The sequence below is a fragment of the Musa acuminata genome, chromosome BXJ2-5 (genome assembly GCF_036884655.1).
Source record: "Musa acuminata AAA Group cultivar baxijiao chromosome BXJ2-5, Cavendish_Baxijiao_AAA, whole genome shotgun sequence".
NCBI lineage: Eukaryota > Viridiplantae > Streptophyta > Magnoliopsida > Zingiberales > Musaceae > Musa > Musa acuminata.
Genome location: NC_088342.1, coordinates 40174234 through 40196116, shown reverse-complemented (window position 1 = coordinate 40196116; position 21883 = coordinate 40174234). Strand labels below are relative to the sequence as shown.

The window sequence follows — 21883 nt, the reverse complement described above, 5'->3', positions numbered from 1 at the left end:
GGGCACGATGCCATATGGCTCTCTTATCCGTTCTTGTTGGGCCGGGCCGGGCCGCAGCGATCATGTAAGGCCCAAACGTTGGATGTGCTCAATCCTTGAAAAACCCCACCTTTCTCTCCGTCCTTGGTCGGCAGTCCATATCTCCGTCGCCTCTCCAGATCTCCCTCGCCCTCCTCTATCGTCGGCGCCGTGCTTTGCTTCAATTTTCCTTTCTCACACCGCCGAGCTGCCCTCTTCCTCTGCTGTCCTGGGAACTCTAAGAGAGATGGTGGAAGAAGGAAAGGGCGAGTTGCAGAAGGACAGTGGAGAGGAAGAAACCGGTCTAAGACTCCCAACCAATCGCCATGGTAACCTCAGCAGCGCCTCCAGCGATGCTCGTCTCAAAGACTCCTTGCAAACCATTAAATCCTCCAAGAATTCTGTCAGTAAACCAAAAAAAAAAAAAAACTCTTCTTTTTATCTTGTTCATACATGTTGTTAGATTTTGAAGTGGAAGAGATGAGATTTTACCGAACTGTAATGCCAAATCTTTGGTATCCTTTTGCAGGCTGTCGTGTACTACGGTGCTTCCTGGTATGTCATGGTTTCTTATAAGGATTGCAACCTTTTGGTGTGATTTTTCTTGTCCTAATTAAATTGTAGAATTTTGTTCTTGTTCCATATTTTGTAAGTTATTGGCTATGCAGTTTTCAAGAAATTCAAATGAAGATAAAATTTATGCATAAATTAAGCAAGACTTGACTGGAAGAAGACTATTCAAGTAGAACATATGAAAATGAATTATGGAATCACAGGTAAAACTGAGACAAGCCTAATGTATTGTGGAATCACAAATGAAGAATCACAGAGTCGAGATAGCTGACAGCCCTAGAAACAATTTGCTAAGTGACAAGACTATCTGTGTTTAAATTGAGATGATTGCTATAACCTAGAAATAGAGGTAGCAGCATGCGAGGTTAAGATTAGAATTACACAAAGGTTATCGGATATTAGGGAGTTACAGAAACCATTGTAATTTAACTCATGATGTAATGCCCCCAGCAGCGAAAAGTCAGGGACAGTATAACGTCACAATCCTATAGGTTTCCTCTATAGGAATGCAAGTCCATAACTAGAACAAATAACTTTAATAGTACATTTAAATACATAATTCAAACCACCCACATGACATTTTAATAGATTCAACAGATCGTTAAGAATTCAAAACATTCAAATCCAAATAACATATATACAAAATAATTTAAATGTACAATAGTCCTCAAAACTTAAATCATTCTTTCTTTCATATCCAAAATGAGCTACTTAAATATAAAAAATTTAGAAATAATCATATGAGCAAACCACAACTCAACGAGCATTGTGATTCACATACTAGCTAAAACTTATCATAAATAAGCATTTTTTAGAATACATTAATTCTTTATACATTCAATACATACTTTTGGAATATGCATGGATACGTCAAATACTTTCGTTATGCTCATATAATTTACAAAAAATTTAAACTTTATTTGTATTTCAAACAGCGATTTAAAAAGGCGCTCGGGCGCTCGCCTAGGTGCTCGGGCGAGGCGAGGCGAGGCCCGAGCGCCTCGCTAATCTCCCAAGCGGCGCGCTTCAAACAGGTGTCGCCTGGGCGCTCGCTCGAGCCCAGGCGCTGGGCGCTTCGGGCGAGCGCCTGGGTTAACCAAGGCGACCGAACCAGGATTTTAGGTCTGGTTCGGTCTATGATGGTTAGTTGGTTCAATCGAACCAACTAAAACTGATATAAGTGACAAACGAACCCTAACCCTCGCCGCTGCCGATCCCGATCCCGTTCCCGTTGCTCGCCGCTCGCCGCTGTCGCCGTTCGCAAACGCTACCGCTGTCGCCTCTCGCTGCTCGCAAACACTGCCGCTGTCGCCGCTCGCGCCTCCCGCTGTTCGTCGCTCCTGCTCCTGCTCCTACTCCCGTTGTCGCTGCTCGCAAACGCTGCCGCTGTCGTCGCTCGCGCCTCCCGCTGCTCGCCGCTCCCGCTCCCACTCCCGCTGCTCGCCGTTGTTGCCGCTCGCCGCTTCCTCTTTTCTCAGTAAGCAGGCTCAGCACCCCTTTACACTTTCTTTTAACAGTATACGTATACTGTATACTGTTAAATGTTAATATTATTAAGTTTATTTGAAATGATTAATTTTGAATATTGTTAATAGATTAATAATATATTATTTTAATTTTAATATTATTAATTTTTATTAATTATATTATATATTATATATTTTTATATTATTTTATTAATTATATTATATATTTTTATATTTTAGCGCCTCGCTTCACCCGGGCAAGCGCCTAGCGCTTCGGGCGTTTTTGGACCTTGGCGCCTTTTGGCGCCTAACGCTTTTTAAATCACTGATTTCAAAATCACAACTTATTAACATAAAATGCTTAAATACTTTTCATAACAACATATATGTATTTTAAATCACATAAAATGCTTGTAATATTTTTTGAATTAAAATATATTAAAATATATTTTCATAATGAAAGTAGTAAGTATAGTTAATGTCACATATCAAAGTATGAAAAGTTCTTGTGCAAAGACTATCATTAATATAAATATAGCTAAACTATATACGTCAGAACAGAAGTCATAGTAGTATCAATGATTACAACCACATTATATCCTTGTGATAAGGTCCAGAATCATTTTTAACCCCATGATGTAAGTAACACATATCTCCTTATGTTAGGGCCTTTAGAAGAAATTACTTTATAAACATATAACCAATGTATAACCCCCATTGTCAGGTCTAAATCATAATCATACTAACTTTTCATTTATCATTTTATGAAAAATAATATATCAATTATTTTTTTACAAAACTAAGAGTTTCAATAAACCTTTTTGTTTATCATTTCAAAACTAATGAAATCATATCTCATTTGAAACCAACAATAATCATATATTTTTCAATCCTTTTCAAATATAATCTTGAACAGATATTTTCACATAAATTCAGATAATATAAATCAATAAATGCATATAAAACAATAACTATTCTAATGATATGCTTTTCTAAATTTTTAATATTTAAATTTTTTGGAATACTTGTTGAATCTCGGATTTTGATGATGAAACCAATTGATAGCGTTTATGATTTGGTCTGCGTTTTGAGTAACGCAGGAAGCTTTAAATCAGGGAGAGATAATTAAAGCAGGAAGAATCATGTTGAGCCAGAGAAAAACATGTCAGAAGATTGGACATCGAGCCGAAGGATCGGTCGACGTATCGACAAAAGACTTCGGGCTATGGGTTCGGGCATCATGCCAAGAAGAGCGAAAATTGCGCCAAGGAAATCGGAGTTACAGAGGTCAACTGACCGATTGGGCAATAGGCCGCAAGAGAGGACGATGCGCAGAATAATCGAACAAAGCATCGATAAACCAATGACATGCCGGAAAACACTTGATTCTAGATCGAAGTGGGTTTTAAGCATGCTGGATTAACTACGATAGCAAGACATAAAGCAAAATGAAGTTCCGGAGTCAAGAACAAGATTTCATTAGGAATTCAACGGAAGTTCTGCCGGAATTGACCGAGAAGTCCAAAAGCTTGCCAAAGAAGCCCGTCGAAACTCGCCAAGAAGATCGTCGTGAAGTCCAAGAGCTTGTCGGGAGTCCATTGGAACATTGACAAGAGATCGTCGGAAGATCGCCGGAAGAAACCTAGACTTACAGACTTATTTAGCTTAGTGAATACCTTAGAATTCGTAGTTAGCACATAATTAGATTGGAATTGGGCCAACTCAATTAGGGGTCAAATGGGCCCTTTTATGAAAAATAATATATCAATTATTTTTTACAAAACTAAGAGCTTCAATAAACCTTTTTGCATATCATTTCAAAACTAATGAAATGATATCTCATTTGAAACCAACAATAATCATATATTTTTCAATCATTTTCAAATATAATATTGAACATATATTTTCACATAAATTCAAGTAATATAAATCAATAAATACATATAAAACAATAACTATTCTAATGATATGCTTTTCTAAATTTTTAATATTTAAATTTTTTGTAATACTTTTAAATAATAAAATGGTTTCTAAATCACATAAATCATATGCATTTATCAATTCTAAATACATGCATGAAAACTTTTGAAAATAGATTAGACGGAGTCATCGAAGACTAATCTAATTGTAGATCCTCGATATAATCATACAATTCTGATACTTCATTTTCTTTTCTTATTTTATCCACATAACCATTTTCCCTAATATAATTTTCTTGGGCTTGATCTAAATTCATCTGATATCAAATCAAATCCTCAATATGTTTTCTCTAATTTCTCTTTTACTTTATTCCCTTTCTTTGTTTTTTTTCTTTCTCTTCTCTATGCCAAAGCCAATTTCCTTCTCCTCTTTTTTGTTTTATCTTCCTTTTCTATTCTTCTCTTCCTTTCTCTCTTCTCTTCTTCTTCTTCTTCTTCTTCTTCTTCTTCTTCTTTTCTTTTTATCTTCCTTCTCTCCTTTGTTCTCACAATCGAGGCCTCTCCCTATCTTTCTCTCTTCCTTTCCTCTCCTCTCCTCTCTCCCTCCTTTTCCCCTTCTCTCCTTCCCCAAGATCCTCTCTCTCTTTCCTTTCTCCTTTCTTCTCTTTTCCTTTGCTTGCCTCTTTCTATCTCTTTCTCACGCTTCAGCTGCCTCTCTTGTACTCGTGAGAGAGGCAGTTACGAGAAGAGAGGCGATGGGAAGCGGTGGATGACGTTTTGCATTTTAGACCCTGATACTTTATATATTTACAATTAGGCTCTTAGATAAAATGATGAATATTACATAATATAATATCCTTAATTTTATTCGAGGACCTAATTGTGAATACAAAAATTACAAGGACTAAGAAGAAAGATAAGAAGAAAAGAAATGGATTGGAAGAAAACAAGAAGGATAAGAAGAAAGAGGAAAGAAAAGGAAAGAGGGAGGGGATCTCGTAGGAGAACAAAGAAGGGAGAAAGGAAGAGAAGAAGAAAGAGGCGAGGAAAGGATGAAGGAAAAAATAGGAAATCATGTAAGTAGAAAGAAAAGAAGAAAAGAAAGGAGAGATTGAAAGAGGGAAACATAGATGAAAAAAGAAGAAAGAGGATAAGAAGGAAGAGAAGAAGAAGAGAAAGAAAATAAGGGAGAAAGGAAAGGAAGAGAGAAGCTAGGGAGAAGCCGCAGGTGTGAGAATAGAGAAGAGGAAAGGAGCAGGAGAAAAAGAGAAAGGGAAGAAAGAAAGAAAAGAAGAAGAGGAGGAAAAAGAAAGATATGAGAGGAGAAAGAGAAGAAGAAGTAGAAGAAAAAAGGGGAAAAATAAAAGAAAAATTAGAAAAAATTATTGAGAATTTGATTTGATATCAAATAAATTCAAATCAAGCCCAAAAAATTGTGTTAGGTATGTTTTTGAATTCCATTATATTCTTATTTATCAAATTAGTATATAGGTCTATAACTTGATTAATTGTAATGTTCTTAGATTATTTGATATTTATATTGTGAAGGAAATAAAAGAAGGGAAAATGATTATTTTGGAATAAATAAGGAAAAGGAAAGGAAAGATCAGAATATGTTTGTATCAAATATATACGATTAGAATAAGTATCTGAAGGCTCCGTCTTGTCTATTTTCTAAAGTAATAATGCATGTGTTTAGAATTTGTAAGTGCATATTATTTACATGAATTAGAAGTTCTTTTATTATTCAAAAGTATTGCAAAGAATTTATATGTTGACAATTTGAAAAAAACATAAGATTTGAATAATTATTATTTTATAAGCATTTATTGATTTATATTATCTGAATTTATGTGAAAATGTTTGTTAAGCATTATATTTGAAAAGGATTGATAAAATGTTTGAATATTGTTGGTTTCAAATGATATATGGTTGTATTAGTTTTGAAATGATATGCAAAAGGATTTGTTTAAACTCTTAGTTTTCTAAAAAGTAATGGTTATATTATTTTTCAATGACATAACAGTTGTCTCTGGTCAGTATGGCTATGATCTGAATCCTATCATGATGGGTTATAGATTGGTTATATGTTCGTAAACTAGTTTCTTCCAAGTCCTAACATAGAGAGATACATGTTATCTATACCATGGGGGTTAAACATGATTTTAAGTCTTGTTACAGGATATAAAGTGATTGTAGTCATTGATACTACTATAACTTCTATTCTGACATGTACACCTTAGTTATGTTTATGTAAATGAACCCTAAATTATATTTATATTAATAGTAGTCTTTGTGCTACAATGTTTTATGCTCTATGACATTAGCTATATTTATGCTTTAATTATGAAAATACATTGAAATGTATCTTGATTCGAAAAGTATTGTAAGCATTTTATGTAATTTGAAATGCATGTATATTGTTTTGAAAAGTATTCAAGCATTTTATGTTAACAAATTATGATTTTGAAATGTATGTAAAGTTTAAGTTTTAATAAATTATATAAGCATAAAGAAATTATTTGATATCAATGTGCATTTTGAAACATGTATTGAATACATAAAGAACTTATGTGTCTTAAGTAAAATACTTATTTATGATTAGTTTTGCTAGGATGTGAGTCATGGTATTTACTAAATTGTGGTTTGCTCATACGATTATTTTTACATTTTTCAGATTTGAGGAATAGCTCATTACAGATATGAAATAAAGAATATTTTAAGTTTTGGGTACTATTGGACATTCAGATTACTTTGTGTATATGTTATTTGGATTTGAATGTTATGAATTCTAAAGGAGTTATTAAGTTTCTTGAGCATGTTATGAATGTCCTGTTGGTAGATTAACTTTTTATTGGATTATGTAATAGATGTATGTGGAAGTCATTTGTTCTTGTTTTGACCTTGCATTTCTATAGGGAAACCTATAGGATTACGGCATTGTATGGTCCTTGGCTCTCCATTGGGTTGGGGGCATTACACATGATGCCACAAGATCAATGGTAATCCTAGGAAACCTTGGATGAAATCAACATAATTGGAAAATTTTTGCTCGTTAAGAAATACTCAACGTGGGGTATGGTCCTTCATCCTTTGATGGATTTCCATACAGGAAAAATATATATCCAGTCTATATGTTGTTGTAATAGCTACTAACCTAGGGTAAAAATTGAGGCCAAAACTTTTTTTCTTAATGCATGGCTGCAAAAAGGTCAGCATAATACATGCTATTTGTCGATATAGTTTATTTGTGTATTTCTAAATCACTTCAAAAGGAAGAGACTATATTTTGATAATATTGTTCCAAAAGATTGCATGTGACAATCCCAAACGAAATCATTTCTGTAAAGTAAAGCTGAACCTTCTAAGATGTATTCACATTTTTGAAAGAATCTGGCTACATCCTTCTTCCAATAATTGTTGTTTCCATTTCCATATAATAGATTGCTTGTAGATTCACTTCCATTACCAGCCGACTGGGGTCCTGTGTTATGTACTGTTGATGATTAATTTTTTGGTGCTTAAGATGGATAGGTTTCTCAATATGAAATAGTAAATTAAGAAATATTTTGTTCATTATGTCTTGTTATTATCATGTATCCTTTTCTTTGTTTTATCATTAGCTTATTGATGTTACATCCTAAAATATACACTTTTTTCCTACTATTTGTTAGAGATGTACGTGCATGTTACATAAGGAATCACCCTAACATTCATGTGTCCCCCATTTGCTTATTCACTTTTGTAGTTTCATGCCCTCTTCATACAACTTGGATGAGAGTGTGGAGAAGGTAGGTAGTGGCCACAGTCCAGATAGTTGACAGTGGCTATGCCAAAGGAAGCTTCAAACTATAATGTTAGGATTGAAGTGAGAGAAATTGTGAGATCTGAGACGGCCTGGCCATGTGCAGCTCATGGACAAAGATTCCATTGGTTAAGCGCCAGTACTAGTTGAAGGGTAGAAAGAGGGGAATATGACTATAGACTGAGATGGAAGAAGCATGCCTCATGTATCAAACATGGGCCACCTAGGAGTTATTGGCTAAGCACAACCAGTATCTTAGGGATGAGGTCCTGAGGATGCTTTAGCTCTCCAAATAATAAGGATGGAATGTATTGTTTAAGGTACACATGCTGAGTGATAAAATGTTGTCTTTGGACTGGGTGGTAATGCTGTTAATGAGTTTATTACGCTGGTATTAATTTTGACCTTGACCAATAAACATACCATCTAGCACTGGAGCAAATAATACAGGAAAAGAGTGGAGACAACATGATGCAAATATTAAACCAACTTTTGAAATAGTACATAATCAAGACCATGGCTTGAAAATATTGTCCGGACCGGTATGTACTGTCAATATCTACCGGTCCTAGGTTGAACTGGCACATGAAGCAAGGGCTTTTACCTGGCCTGGCCCTATCTGATTCACAAATTGACACTCAGTAACCTGCATAATCTGGATGGTATTTTTGTTAAAAATTAGGATTTAGGATACTTTGTGTTCCTTCTCTGTCTACACTAAAAATGGGTTTGGCTTCATGCTGCTGTCAAGCACCTGCCAGCCCTTCTGTCTGGCACTCCTCTCCCCTCCTTGGCACCAACTGGTATGTCGGGTGTTAGTACACTGGTACATATTTGGCCAAAAGGGATTAGTAAGTCTAGTAGCCCAAATTTTGAATTATGATTGGGATTGATACCATAGTTCATGTGTTTACAGGCTTGGCTGCTATTTGTAATATACTCACATCGACCATGTATTGTATGTATTGTATGTATTGTAGGTGCCGAGTATGCACCAAGATCCTTCCGGCCTTCTGTAAGCTGAGCAATGAGTTCAGAAACCTCATGTTTGTCTATGCCGATATTGATGAATGTCCTGAAACGACACAAAGCATACGCTATACACCAACTTTCCATTTTTATCAAGATGGAGAGAGAGTTGATGAGATGCTTGGTGCAGGAGAAGAGAGACTACACGACCGGCTCTGGTTACATTCTTAATCTGTCCTTGTTCATATGTGATGGTTCTTCATAGGAAAGGTGTGAATCATCCTTGTTGGTCTGCTTTGCAAAGCATGGACTACTTGATGAATTCATTGTATGAATTGAGTGAACCAATATCCAAAGATCAAGTTGATTATGTGATCTCTGATCATGTTTCCCTTATTCCCTGTGTTTCTTATAATGATCTGTTGGTAGCACAGGGCATGTCGGTTGTTATTTCATTGCAACTGTTGCATAATGTGACTATACCAAATGTATTGGTTGATAAACCACATATTTATAATTGTTGAAACAATAAGCCAAAACTTACAGCGAAAAATGTAATACATAATGTAAAATGAGCTGCTTAACATGTTGGACTTGGATTGAGTTGGAGTTTGGAGACAACCATCTGTTTTGCGAATGATATAACTGATATTTTGGGACAATTGAGACTCTATATTATGTTAGGATGACAGTATATTTTCTGAAATATTCTTGATTCAGGCCATATCTCTTTGTTTGTACACTATAAAGAGGAGTCTCCCAAGTTTATCCATTTTAATTGAACCTGAATCTGACATGTATATATATATATATATATATATATATGTGTGTGTGTGTGTGTGTGTGTGTGTGTGATAATTTACCAAATAAAGTCCCTCATTATCTCACCCCTCATAATGCACTGCTCCAAATCCACAAGCAATTTGTCAAACTTACAATAGATGTTCTGAAAACTTCAGCTCTTACATTTGGCAAAAATTAAGGTCCATTTTGTCACTGTAAGATCCTTAATCTGATAAAGAACAAGGGTCTTAAGCTACAAACCAAAACAAGAATCTAATTAATCTCAGTTCCATACTGTCAATCTTTGATAAGCATATATCCCTGACATGATGTGAGGCCCCTTTCCCCATTCCATATGATAAACCAAAGTAAGCATATGCAATACAAACTGGCTAGAATATTCATCTATATCTTCAAGCAGAAATCTACTTGAGTTGAATACAGTTTAAGCTATATATTCATATTAAGAGAGATTGTGCAGACCCATGCAATCAAATGGGTTTAAATATGAGCATAACCTTAGTGCATGTGTGGATTTGAAGACTGCTGCTGACAGCTGAGGCAGCAGCAGCAGACAGACGAGGTACTACCCACAAGAAGTATCAAATCACAAGCAAATGCATAAAAAGAATCCAATACCATATCTGCTCAACCAAGGAACCGCCAGTCTTCTCTCATCAAACACCGGGCTAGCATGCTTCTGAGAAAAAGATCATGGTGTTCTATTACAGTAGTATTGCTCAGAAGATGTAGATGATCCTGCATTGAGTCATTAATATAGAGTGTTTTTGCTAATATTGCACTCAGAATTGTAGTTCAGCAAATGCTTGATCTCCTCATAGGTATAATCCAATGGAGTTTCTACATGGCTTCCTCCTCCTGCTTGCAACAACCTGTTGGTGTCCTCGAGGCCATCATGGATGCCGTTGTCAATGCTTACCTGCGTTCCTTCACAGCCCCTTCCATCATAGGCATACTCTAACACTGTCCCATAGCTGATCTGGGTGCAGCTACCACCAGAGGATCTGCAGCTCGGATCAGAACCAAAAGTTATCATGTTACTTCTGTCCATTTGGAGCTGATCATGGTGTAGAAGTTGCAATGAGTGTGTAAGCAGTGGTGGTGGCGGTGGTGGAGGTGAAACTTTGGATATCCTGAGAGATTGTGGAGACTTCTCGAATGCCTGTGAGGGGTTCTGGCTTCGGAGTCATATTGCAGCTACCCTGTGATGGGAGTAGGTGTTCATGGTGGGCTGCTATTGATGTGTTTACTCTTGGAAGAAATACTACCCAAAAATTTAGATCATGATGCGGCTGCTATTGATTTTTTAAAGACCATGTGAATGTAGATTCACCAAAATCAAATACAAATCTAATTATACTCTTCCGATCATTATAGCTTTCGATCCAATCACTATCACTATATCTATATCTAATGAGCTCCAAACTTTTAGATGATGAATAGAACATTCTATACTTCATTATCCCTTTAATATATCATAAAATTCTTTTAGCGATCTTTAAATGAGATGTATTAGGAGCTTCTATGTATCTAATTATTAAACCAACTCTAAATAATATATCAAGTCGAGCGCATGTCAAATATCTTAAATATCCAACTAGACTTTTATTTTTATAATAAGTTGGATTAATGTATGTACTTTCATTTTCCTTAGTCAACTTGGTGCTATATTACACATGTGCATCAATAGGATGACAATCTTTAATGAAAAACTTTATTAGAATTTTCTTTGCATAATTTTCTTCAAAATTCGTTTATTATTTTGTATAACTTCAATACCGAGGAATAGACTCAAGTTGGTCAACTCAAACTTCTTCTTTATAGAATGTTTAAAATCCTTAATCATGGAGATATTATTACTTTATATATACATACAAATAAAATATCAAATCAAAGTTAAATTTATTATAGAGAACATGCTCATGGGGCTTGTTTAAGCCCATAAAGAGCTCTCTTTCACTTATATATCTTTTTTTTTTATTCATAAATAATAAAACCAAGGGGTTGTTAAACATATACCTCTTCTTTAAGAATTCTATTAAAAAATATTGATTTGATATCTATTTATAAAAATTTTTATTTCATTTGAGCTACTAGAGAGATAATAAATATTCCCATCTCCAATCGAATAATAGGTGTGAATACTTTTTTATAATCGATCTCATATTGTTGTTTGTATCCCTTTGCAACCAATCGTGTATTTCTCTACCTCCTCTTGTGTATTTCTTTTTGTTTTGAAGATCCACTTAACACCAATTGCTTGATGCTCTTCTAGAAGTACCGTAAGATCCCATATATCATTTTTATTAATAACATAAATCTCCTCATTCATAACTTATCGTCATTTTTCTTTTCTACAAACTTCTTCGAATGTTAATGTATTGTAAAAAAGATAAAATAAAATAATTTATCATTGTTAGTACCAATCTTTTGAGTTACATCATATACTCCTGAATCGTTCTTGTCCTTCTTACAATTAGACTTCTTGAATCATGTAACCTAATCGATCTAGGTGATGATCAGACAAAGACTCTTTGGTATTTGCTTATAGTATATCATCCTCTTCTGAAGATATAACTTTCTTATGCAACTCATTATTTTTTTCAGTTCCAAATCTATTGTTGATCAAACTCAATATCTCATGTCATCACAAGTTTATTTATGATAATATTGTAGAGTTTGTAACCATTAGAATTCTCAACATAACCGCTATGAGTATTCCACTCTTTGATACCGAACTTATATGTAAACAAAAATAATGAGTTGCATAAGAACTTATTTTACATATAAGTTCGGTATCAAAGAGTGGAATACTCATTCTGTATGTCCCAACATAAGTTTTAAATTGGATGCTGATGCTCCCATAAAAAGATTGTAGCATGATCCAGCAATCTTTTAACATGTTGCATAGATAACATGGCATCATTTCCGTGTTTCAGTTCTTTTTCTTTACATATACAATACACGTTCTAAGACCCAAAACAAGTTATATAGATTGGGTGCTGATGCTCCTATAATGATATTGTTGTATGAAAGAATGAAGGAAAACTTTTGATGTTGCATCCTCTTTTTTATTTTATGTTGCATGAATCTCAGTAGAAAATGCTGGGTTTGAATCCAATGCTTTCATTGCGAGGTTGCGAGTATCTTCTCTAGAGGACTCTCGTGATATGCGAATAAGCTCCTTGATCCCTCCGCTCCTTATGATCTCTAGTGTATTATCCTCTACAAAGGATCCATCATCATTCTTAGAAAAAAATGGTTAAACAAGTGTAAAATGTAAAACAATATTCTGCATGACATGTAATAAATCAAAATGGTTCATCAGCTAGAGTTCAGGCACCACATGTATGTGACAAAAGAATCTAAATCATAAAATAAATTATCTCATTAACTTCAAAAGCAACTTTAACCAGCAACAAACTCGCATTTGAAACAAGCAATGGCAATCGTGTCCATGCAAAATACATGTTAGATCATATGGTTTATAATTTTATTGAAAGTCAGTGTATAACATACCAGCACATCAAAATCATTTGATATAAGACTGCTTCATCGCAAACATTGTCAATGATCTGCTACACTATCAACACTGCTAATTTAATTTCTTTGTATTTAATGGGTGATTGTAGCAGTTGTTTCTGGTAGATACCTTTTTATTTTATCTTTACCTAGAGAAGAAAACTCTAATTTCTGCATGTAGTCATTTTCAAGTAAAACTCAGTCCAATTAATATGAAAACTTGGCTCAAACATCACCAAGTCCGACATCCTTATCCTTGGCCAAAGCAGTTTGATGAATTACCTGTTGTTCTATTTTTATCCTTCTGCTCAAAAAATACTTTTCCTGAATACTGTACTAGTCTAGAAAGCATTATATCATTTGGAAGTTGATAGAACAAGCTTCTTAACCTGCTGATGTATTAAAGCTCATTTAACCCAACCATAGTTCTCATCACCATCTCAATAAAACAATACAAAGCATAATTTATCAATTTTATGATATACCTAATAATGAATGAATAATATATCATAAAGACAAGATTAACGATAAAGATCAATGACATGTTATGGTGTAACAAAGTTTATTATCAAATAGATGCAAAGAGCTAAATCAAAAAATGCCACAAAGTCCACAGTTTGTTATAAAGATCATGAAGACTCTGGTATTGCAATGAAGATTAGAAAAAAAATGATTGTTCCGGTTAAAATAATGTATTATGATAGGCAAAACCAGAAACATATTTGGACATCCATCGTAGGCATCCAAATGTGTATTATGATAATTTAATACAAAATGGCTCATCACTGATCTACCAAGGGCATAACAGACTGATCCTGTTATAAATGCCAAATTTTCACAAAAAAATGATAGAAAGAAAAGTTAAAACCAATGGCAACATGTAAAAATAGAAAGTGTGTGAGTTAATAGCATATGTACCATTTTGAGCTAAATGACAGAATGCAAGTTCAATATGCCGTCTTGTTGAAGCTGAAAATGTAGCAGAGCTAGTGGCCATCCAATTTAATACTCCATCTTCAATAAGAAGAGACCTTCCCTTTCTATGTCCTTTGGAACAAACAATTACAAAGACTCAATAAAAGTATCCTGGTGAAATATCGTATAAAATTCTACTTGTACTTGTGCATAGACTTAAGTCAGAAAACAGGTGTGTAATTACACCTTAGAGAACAAAAAGACAGTACGCTAAACACAGGACCATAACGTTATGTCACCTTAAATGTGAAAAGAAAAATATATATTTAGAATTGTGAGATTCTGATTTTGAACACCAAGGAATGTCCCAGAACTCCAAATTTGAAGAAATGAAATTGGTCATAAAGCATACTCAACATTTCAAGCTACCATAATGTACTAGAACATTTTTGGTCCCTGTCATCATTATCAAGCATAGCAATTATACCATTCCTGAAAAAGAAAACATATTTTATAAACACATCTAATCAGAATGATATGTGGAAAGTAAAGCAGATTTTTGCAGTCAGTTAACCTGGTCTAAATTTCTCATGTACTTGGATCCAAGGCCACGCAAAGTTCATGTTGAATTAGAGAAACAAGAAACCATGAAAACCAACTAATGATTCCCAACTTCCTTGTCATAATATGGTCATGTAACCAATGAACCATGCACCTTAGCCATGCTGACTAAGGGCTGGCACAACAGGAGATCCATAGCCTAAAAAGGACTTGTGATAGATGCATAGAAGAAGACAAAGTGCTAGTGAATAACCATGCTAAACAAGCCACACCAATCCCATGCCAATAAATGTTGTATATTCATGTAATACTGTAGCATGCCAGGAACTGAGCAGCACGAGTAGGGAACCATAAACTCAATTGTAAGTACTTTAATGAAAGGTTTCAAGTTTTGGTCCAAAAACCATACCAGTCTGAGATCAGTACACAACACATGGTGTCCCAGTAAATCAGTTGACACAAACCTAAGAGAGTAAGAGAAGAGGGGAGCAGGAGGAGGACAAGTAGAAGAGGAGAGGACTGTTGACAGCAGTCAACAATTGTCCAGATTAAAAAAACGAAAAATGATTTCAAACTCACATGTGCCAGTTCCTGGTCAGTCCAGCAAGTTCTAGTCAGTATATATCGGTCAATCTATTTCTTTTAACGTTGCTACAATGTTATTTATTTAGTGGATGCAATAATGAGTTTGGTGTAATCGACCAGGAACACCTAGGATGATATCTAATCAAACTCTCACAATCGTTTAACTTTGGGCCTGTTTTACTTCAGGTTATAAAGCCTCAACATTATACGAACCATCTCATCCAAGATAATCAGTCTTAGCTAGGTTTAATCCTTTTTAAGAAGAGGTATTACAAAGTAAATCATATCTTTCAAAGCAAAAAATGCAAAAGTTAAAAAGTAAGTCATATCTTAAAATAAGCTTAAGTTGACAAGTGATCAGTAATTTCATAAAACAAGAAAGAATTATAATAACCTCGTGATTCACATTTTGCAAAATTTGCAAACCCTCGGGCAACCTGAGCTATGACATCGCTATGTCCACACTGCACCATTCCCAAAAGTGCTTTGAGACCACCATCCTTTTTCAATGTCACATGTAACTTTTCTGTCAATCAAAAGGCATGTCTTAAGCAAAATTTTGTTTTTATATAAGAGATAGAAAGATGAATTCTTGGATATTTCAATTGCATATATAGAACACAAAAATCAGAAAAAAAGATTAAGAAATATATATAAATCCACAATTTCCAAAAGAAGCAATCTTTAGTTTAAAACATAATGTAGGGCCACACATCAGAGGTTCTATAATTATTAGCATTGGCTCGTCCTCATTATATTGTTCACTGATAGTTTTAGGAATAGTAAAATTACATCAAATGAATCACTGGTGCAGTAAACCTGTGCACCAAAAGAACACATGTTTTTTCACAAAGTGCATAAAAGATGGTTTCAGAACATTACCGGAATTGGAAAAGTAACAAGGAGGTGTCAAGACCATGAAATAACACAAAATATATGCTGAACACCTTTCAAAAAAAAAAGTAGTTGACTAACATGTATTTTAAACCATGTCAATTGGCTACACTAATTTGTGAAATATTTATAAACTATAAACTAAGGTATGCAATTTCGTACCGTACCCGAGTTTCGACGTTCGCTCAGTACAGTACGAAATTGTATACCGAGCGGTATACCATTCGGTATACCGTTCGGTATATATATATATATATATATATATATATATTCTTATATATAAGGCGACGCCGCGTTGCCTCGACGACGTCACCGAAAAAGGCGACGCGACTCTGCACCGGACCAATATATATATATAACGAGCGGTTCGTGTACCGGTAAGCTAACGGACCAATACGTACCGCCCGCACCGAACGGTATTATTCGAAATTGCATACCTTGCTATAAACTATAAAGAGCTCTGCTCACACTTCCAACTTATTTTCAACCATCCAAAAGTCTTCTCTAAGGGATAAATAACCTCGTTAATTGGAACAAATACATAATTTCTTATTATTTACTTGTATTACAAGGTGATTTTAAGCAACTCATCTCTAAAACCTTGTATTACAATATGACTTTAGTTCTTCTATTCTGTGATATATATATATATACACACACACACATACATAACATTTGACATATCGAAACGTACTGCTCAGTACATGCGATACGTACTAATCCGACAAAGGATCAGTATGGACGGCATATCATTACACCCTAGTGTACCATGTGTTAGTATACTTGATACGTACCATACCGATAACTGGTCAGTACACCAGTACTGACCAATAATACAAACCATGCACACACACACACACACACTCGGTATATATATATGTGTGTGTGTGTGAAGAGCAAATAAACAAAGGGAGTTCATTTTAGAAGTTAACCTAAGCAACTTAACTGGAGAACAAGTTCCCGCAATTATTTCATTCTCCACTTTGAAGACAACTTGTCTAAAAACTTGGTCAAAACAAATCTTTTGGTGCATTTAATGGTTTTCAAAGTATAGAAAATCACAATTGGTAGTTTGATACAGCTAAAACAACTGCTAAAAAATCTACAGAGGTAAAGACTTGTTTGCAATTTTATCTCAGTAAAATATCACATGTAAAAGAAAAGGATTCCAAAACTTGAGTTACTTTGCATGAAATTCCAGTTCAAAGAGACATACTCTATAAAAAGAAGTGAGAATCAGAATGAGAACACCTGCAACAAAAGTAAAGGACAAATAAGCTGCAATTGCTTGTTGCAAATTTTCAGCTTTGTTCTAGAATGCTTAATATTTGTGGCAATTGTGATGTAAGGGCCAGGCACCAGATAATACATCATCTAATATTTCATAAATTCTTTCCTGAAGATAGAATATGCATCACAGGGTATGCATGAGATTAAACAAGATTTAATTTAAAAGGAAAGAGAAAATTATGATTTACCATTATGGTCATAGTACTTTATAGTGTGAAATATGATACATTTGAGTAGTTAATTTGCCACAATAAATAAAGTAACTAACAACCTAAAATAAACTCGGAACCCTAAACATTTAACAACACTGGTGATGCAAGACAACAGAAACTAACCATTCCCACATAAATTAGCAATTGCTCCAGCAATCATTCGAAGTGTTTGAGGATCTTCAGTTTTTGAAGCGATATTTGCTAGTACCCGTGCACCTCCTTTACCCATTATTAAGCCTTGATTAGAACCTAGAAATAACAAGTAAATTCATGGACAACATGGTTAAAAAAGATACATCAAATTCTAATTGATATGTAAATTGATAATGATATAAGATACTCAAAATATAGATTTGTAAATGACACTCTTTAGGTTAGGCCTTCTTTCTTAGTCCTTGTAATTATATACAATACTGGCAAAAAGAATTTAATGCAGGTACCAGTACCCTGTCACAAACAGTCGTCCCACACCCACAACATCTTCATCAACAAACCGTTTGTCACTTATGTTTGCTTATACAAATATTTGGTAGCATATTTTGTCTTGTTTTTGTAAGTTTTTGTTCATCTCAAACCCCTAAAACCACTCGGGTAGCATAGGACTAGATGGAATTTTGGGATAGTGTTGGGCCCTATTTGAATAAACAAGTTTACACACAAAGTGTGAATGTACTTGTCTTACACCTCAACACCTAGTTGAGTGACCGTTTGTGGACTTGCGAATTTTCTTTTGTCTTCTAAAGTCCTTATTTCCGTTCCACTTTTTTTCTCTCTTTACATACCAAGAGTTTGCTGAATTGTCTGTAAGCTTCCCCTTTTGCAAGACATCAAGACTTGTCCACCGCTCGTTTTATGAACTTAATCAACTTTCTTTTTTGCAAGTCCTTTGGGACCTATACGAGGTTGCTCTTAGGCTGACTCTTTATGAATGGATATCGCAAGTGTGCCCCCACAACTAAAGCAATTCTGACTAAGTCCGTGACATTTAGTATCAGAATGAGTAAGCGATTCGAGCAAACAATGGAAGTTCGCCATGGCAACGCACCGTGGTGAATTGAGCAAGACTTGTTCGTTGTTCGTTTTTCTGAATTTAATCAACTTTCTTCCTTGCAGGTCCTTCGAGACTTGTACGAGGTTGCTCTTAGGCTGACTTTTTATGGATGGGTATCGCAAGGGTGTCTCATGACTTAAGCAATTCCAACTAAATCCGTGATATTTAGCATCAAAACGAGTAAGCGATTCGAGCAAATAACGAAAATTCACACTCTTGCCATGGCAAAGCACCATGGTGAATCGAGCAGGACTGCTCAAGTAGGGTCATTGCCCTAGGCAGCTATAGGTGGGTTGTAAGTGTAAACTCGCACTCAAGCTGCTAGAGCCTCTTAAGAGGAGCGCAATAGCCAAAATAGTGAGCAAGAAGTTGGCAATTCTTTGCAAGCAGAGGAAGCGCAATCCGAAGTGCTAACTATGGGAAAGCAAAGAATCATGAGAGGCTTGCAACAACGGAAACCCTCCTCGATGTCCTCAAAGTGAGCTTAGAGGAGCTCTATCAAGGCCAGCAAAGTTCCTTGAGGTAGAGAACTCGTAAGAGGAGGCAGAATCTCGAATTGACATAGTGGAGTCCTAAGTCAATCGATTAATGGAAGACACACAAGAGTTTGTGCAGCACTTATAAGAATTTGTGGCAGATCTAATGACAAGGAAAACTGTGTTCACGGGAGCTCTTCATGCCGGAGGGAACAACACCCCCATTGCTCCGCCACAAAACTTAAGGACAACTAAGCTACATTGTTAGGTGGTGCTAGGGACATAAACAAACTTGATAATTTTATATTTGACATGGAGCAATATTTTCAGGCAACAAGGCTTGAATCTGTAGACACCAGAGTGTCGATCATGACCATATACTTAAATGGGGACATGAAACTCTAGTGGTGCACATGATGGGAAGAGATCCAAAAGGTCGATATCAAGTGGATACATAGGAAGACCTAAAATGGGAGTTATAAATCAATTCCTACTCGAGAACACCGGGTTCGTTGCACAAAGGAAGCTGAGACAACTCCCATTAAAACACTTCCATTTAGGACTATGTGAAGCAGTTCTCAACATTGATGTTGGATATACAAAACATAAGGATAAGTTGCTGAGCTTCCTTAATGGCCTGAAACCCTGGGCACAATAGGAGTTGCATCGACAAAATGTTATCGATTTGGTCGGGACAATAGCAATTGTAGAAAGGTTTATTGAATTTGTTTCCTTGAAGGACTTGGGAAGAAGCAACAGTCTTCAGGAAACCAACCATCTAAGTATTCCTGAGGGAAAAAGACTGCTCTTGAATAGAAGTGAAAGAGTTCCTAAAAGGGGTCGAGTTCGAAAAGCAAAGTCTCAAAAGCTGGCAGATGCTTCTTATGCAAAGGGCCACACATGGTGAGAGTACCCTTAAAAGCAAGCACTTAAATACCTTAACAACATCAATCTATCCCCCAAAGTCCTTTGGGTTGGGTTCTCACTTATATCGATTTTAGTTGGTTTGATTGAACCAACTAACCATCAGAGACCGAACCAGGACCGAATCAGACCTAAAATCCTGGTTCGATCGCCTTGGTTAACCCAGGTGCTCGCCCGAAGCGCCCAGAGCTTGGGCTCGGGCGAGCGCCCAGGCGGTGCCTGTTTGAAGCGCGCCGCCTGGGAGATTAGCGAGACGCTCGGGCCTCGCCTCGCCTCGCCCGAGCGCCTTTTTAAATCACTGGGCAGTATCATGATTTCCTTTGGACGAGGCATCCGAGCATTCACAAAACTTTGACTCTCATGGAAAGGGCCTGTTATTGTCCAAAGATGAGGACTGATGTATAGGAGCATGTTCAGACGTGTCTCACATACCAACAAGATAAAGTGGAGAAAGGAAAGCTAGTGGGTCTTTGGAGCCTTTATATTAGATAGACCATTGAAGAGCATTTCCTTGGATTTCATATCAAGCTTCCTGACAACAGGGAGATTAGTGTTGATACTTGTGGTAGTCAACTGATTCTCGAAGTATGCAATGTTTCTTGTTGCTCCCCTACAATCATTAATGGAGACGGCGACCAAGTTGATGATGAAGAATATGGTAAAGTATTGGGGAGTTCCGCATAACATTATCAATAATCGAGATGCACGATTCCTGGGACGGTTTTGGATCACAAGACAAATCTACCCAACAAAGCGAAGCAAATCGAATACTTGGTGAAGTGGTGAAAATTTCCCAAAATAGAACTGGTTGGAAGCCAAAAGATGCCCTGCGACATAAAGAAAAAGTCATCAAAGCCTACCAACAAGTGTCGATGAGGGCGTTGACAAATTAAGTGGGGAAGAGTGTTATCATGCGCTCACGACACCTTCGTCAATGAACCGTTCGTCACTTATGTTTGCTTATATAATTGTCTGGTAGCGTGTTTGCCTTGTTTTTGTGTATTTTTGCTTGGTTTCTGTAACCAAATGTAGTTTACAATGCTACATAGCAATCGCTTGCTAGACTGCGCAAAACTGCTCCACAATGGCCTCGTTTTTGCGTGTTGTGGCCTTTTTTCTGCGGGCTATGGTGCAGTGCAAAACGTCAGTCATCTCAGACCCCTAGAACCACCCGAGTGGCATAGAACTATATGGGACTTTGGGGTAGCCCTATTTGGATAAACAAGTTTGCATGCAAAGTGTGCATGAACTTATCTTACACCTCGACACCTAGTTGAGCGACCGTTTACAAACTTGCAGCTATTCTTTTGCCTTTTTAAGTCTTTATTTTCGCTTCCTCTCTTTTCTCTCTTTGCATACCAAGTGTTTGTTGAATTGCTTGTAGGCTTCCCCTTTTGCAAGACATTGAGACTTGTCCACTGCTCATTTTCTAAATTTAACCAACTTTCTTTTTACAGGTCTTTCGGAACCTGTACGAGGTTGCTATTAAGCTGACCCTTTGTGAATAGATATTGCAAGGGTGATTCACAACTCAAGTAATTCCAGCTAAGTCCATGACAACCTAGACCAAAATCTTATTAGACCATAACCCTACTTGTTGCTACAATCTGAATAGCCTACCAAAACTATTAAAAAAAGTATTGTCTACTTAGATGTTGGTATCAACCAACATAGTCTGTACACTGGTATGTGGCCAGATAGGTGTGGTATATTTGGTACAATTGGTATACCATCATAATATTTGAAATCTTGATTGGCAAAATCTCAGGAACTCAAATGCAAGTTTTAGAAATTGCAGTTCCAAAAAGATCATGAACTACTAAAACAATGATTCTTATAATCATTAACTATATATGAGTAATAAATAGCAAGTTATCTTCAGATATATGTTTATTGTCC

The 21883-nt window shown here is 35.9% G+C and overlaps 2 protein-coding genes across 3 annotated transcripts in view; one reads left to right on the top strand and one right to left on the bottom strand.

The window, feature by feature from the left end:
- Window position 1: 1 nt before the first annotated feature.
- LOC103985736 (thioredoxin-like 3-3) lies at window positions 2–9146 on the top strand. Its single transcript, XM_009403543.3, has 3 exons — window positions 2–421; window positions 548–573; window positions 8762–9146. The coding sequence occupies exons 1-3, from the start codon at window positions 8–10 to the stop codon at window positions 8979–8981; spliced, it is 660 nt and encodes a 219-aa protein (XP_009401818.2). The 5' UTR covers window positions 2–7; the 3' UTR covers window positions 8982–9146.
- A 3230-nt stretch (window positions 9147–12376) lies between these two features.
- LOC135584386 (kinesin-like protein KIN-UA) overlaps window positions 12377–21883 on the bottom strand; it is a 35109-nt gene continuing 25602 nt past the window's right edge. The window contains exons 17-20 of one of the 2 annotated variants that reach the window (XM_065109448.1): window positions 17657–17782; window positions 15532–15663; window positions 13995–14123; window positions 12377–12779 (exon numbers count right to left, since the gene is read on the bottom strand). In XM_065109448.1, the coding sequence (XP_064965520.1) occupies window positions 12631–12779; window positions 13995–14123; window positions 15532–15663; window positions 17657–17782 (536 nt within the window). In that variant the 3' untranslated portion in view covers window positions 12377–12630. Of the gene's footprint in view, window positions 12780–13994; window positions 14124–15531; window positions 15664–17247; window positions 17283–17656; window positions 17783–21883 lie in introns of those variants that run through there. The other variant, XR_010487097.1, reaches the window with a different exon arrangement.

Excerpts from the sequence above, each read along its gene's own strand:
- LOC103985736 (XM_009403543.3), top strand. The coding sequence starts at position 8 with ATGCCATATGGCTCTCTTATCCGTTCTTGTTGGGCCGGGCCGGGCCGC. Across the intron at positions 422-547 it reads TTAAATCCTCCAAGAATTCT|GCTGTCGTGTACTACGGTGC; the intron begins GTCAGTAAACCA and ends ATCCTTTTGCAG. Across the intron at positions 574-8,761 it reads GTGTACTACGGTGCTTCCTG|GTGCCGAGTATGCACCAAGA; the intron begins GTATGTCATGGT and ends TATGTATTGTAG.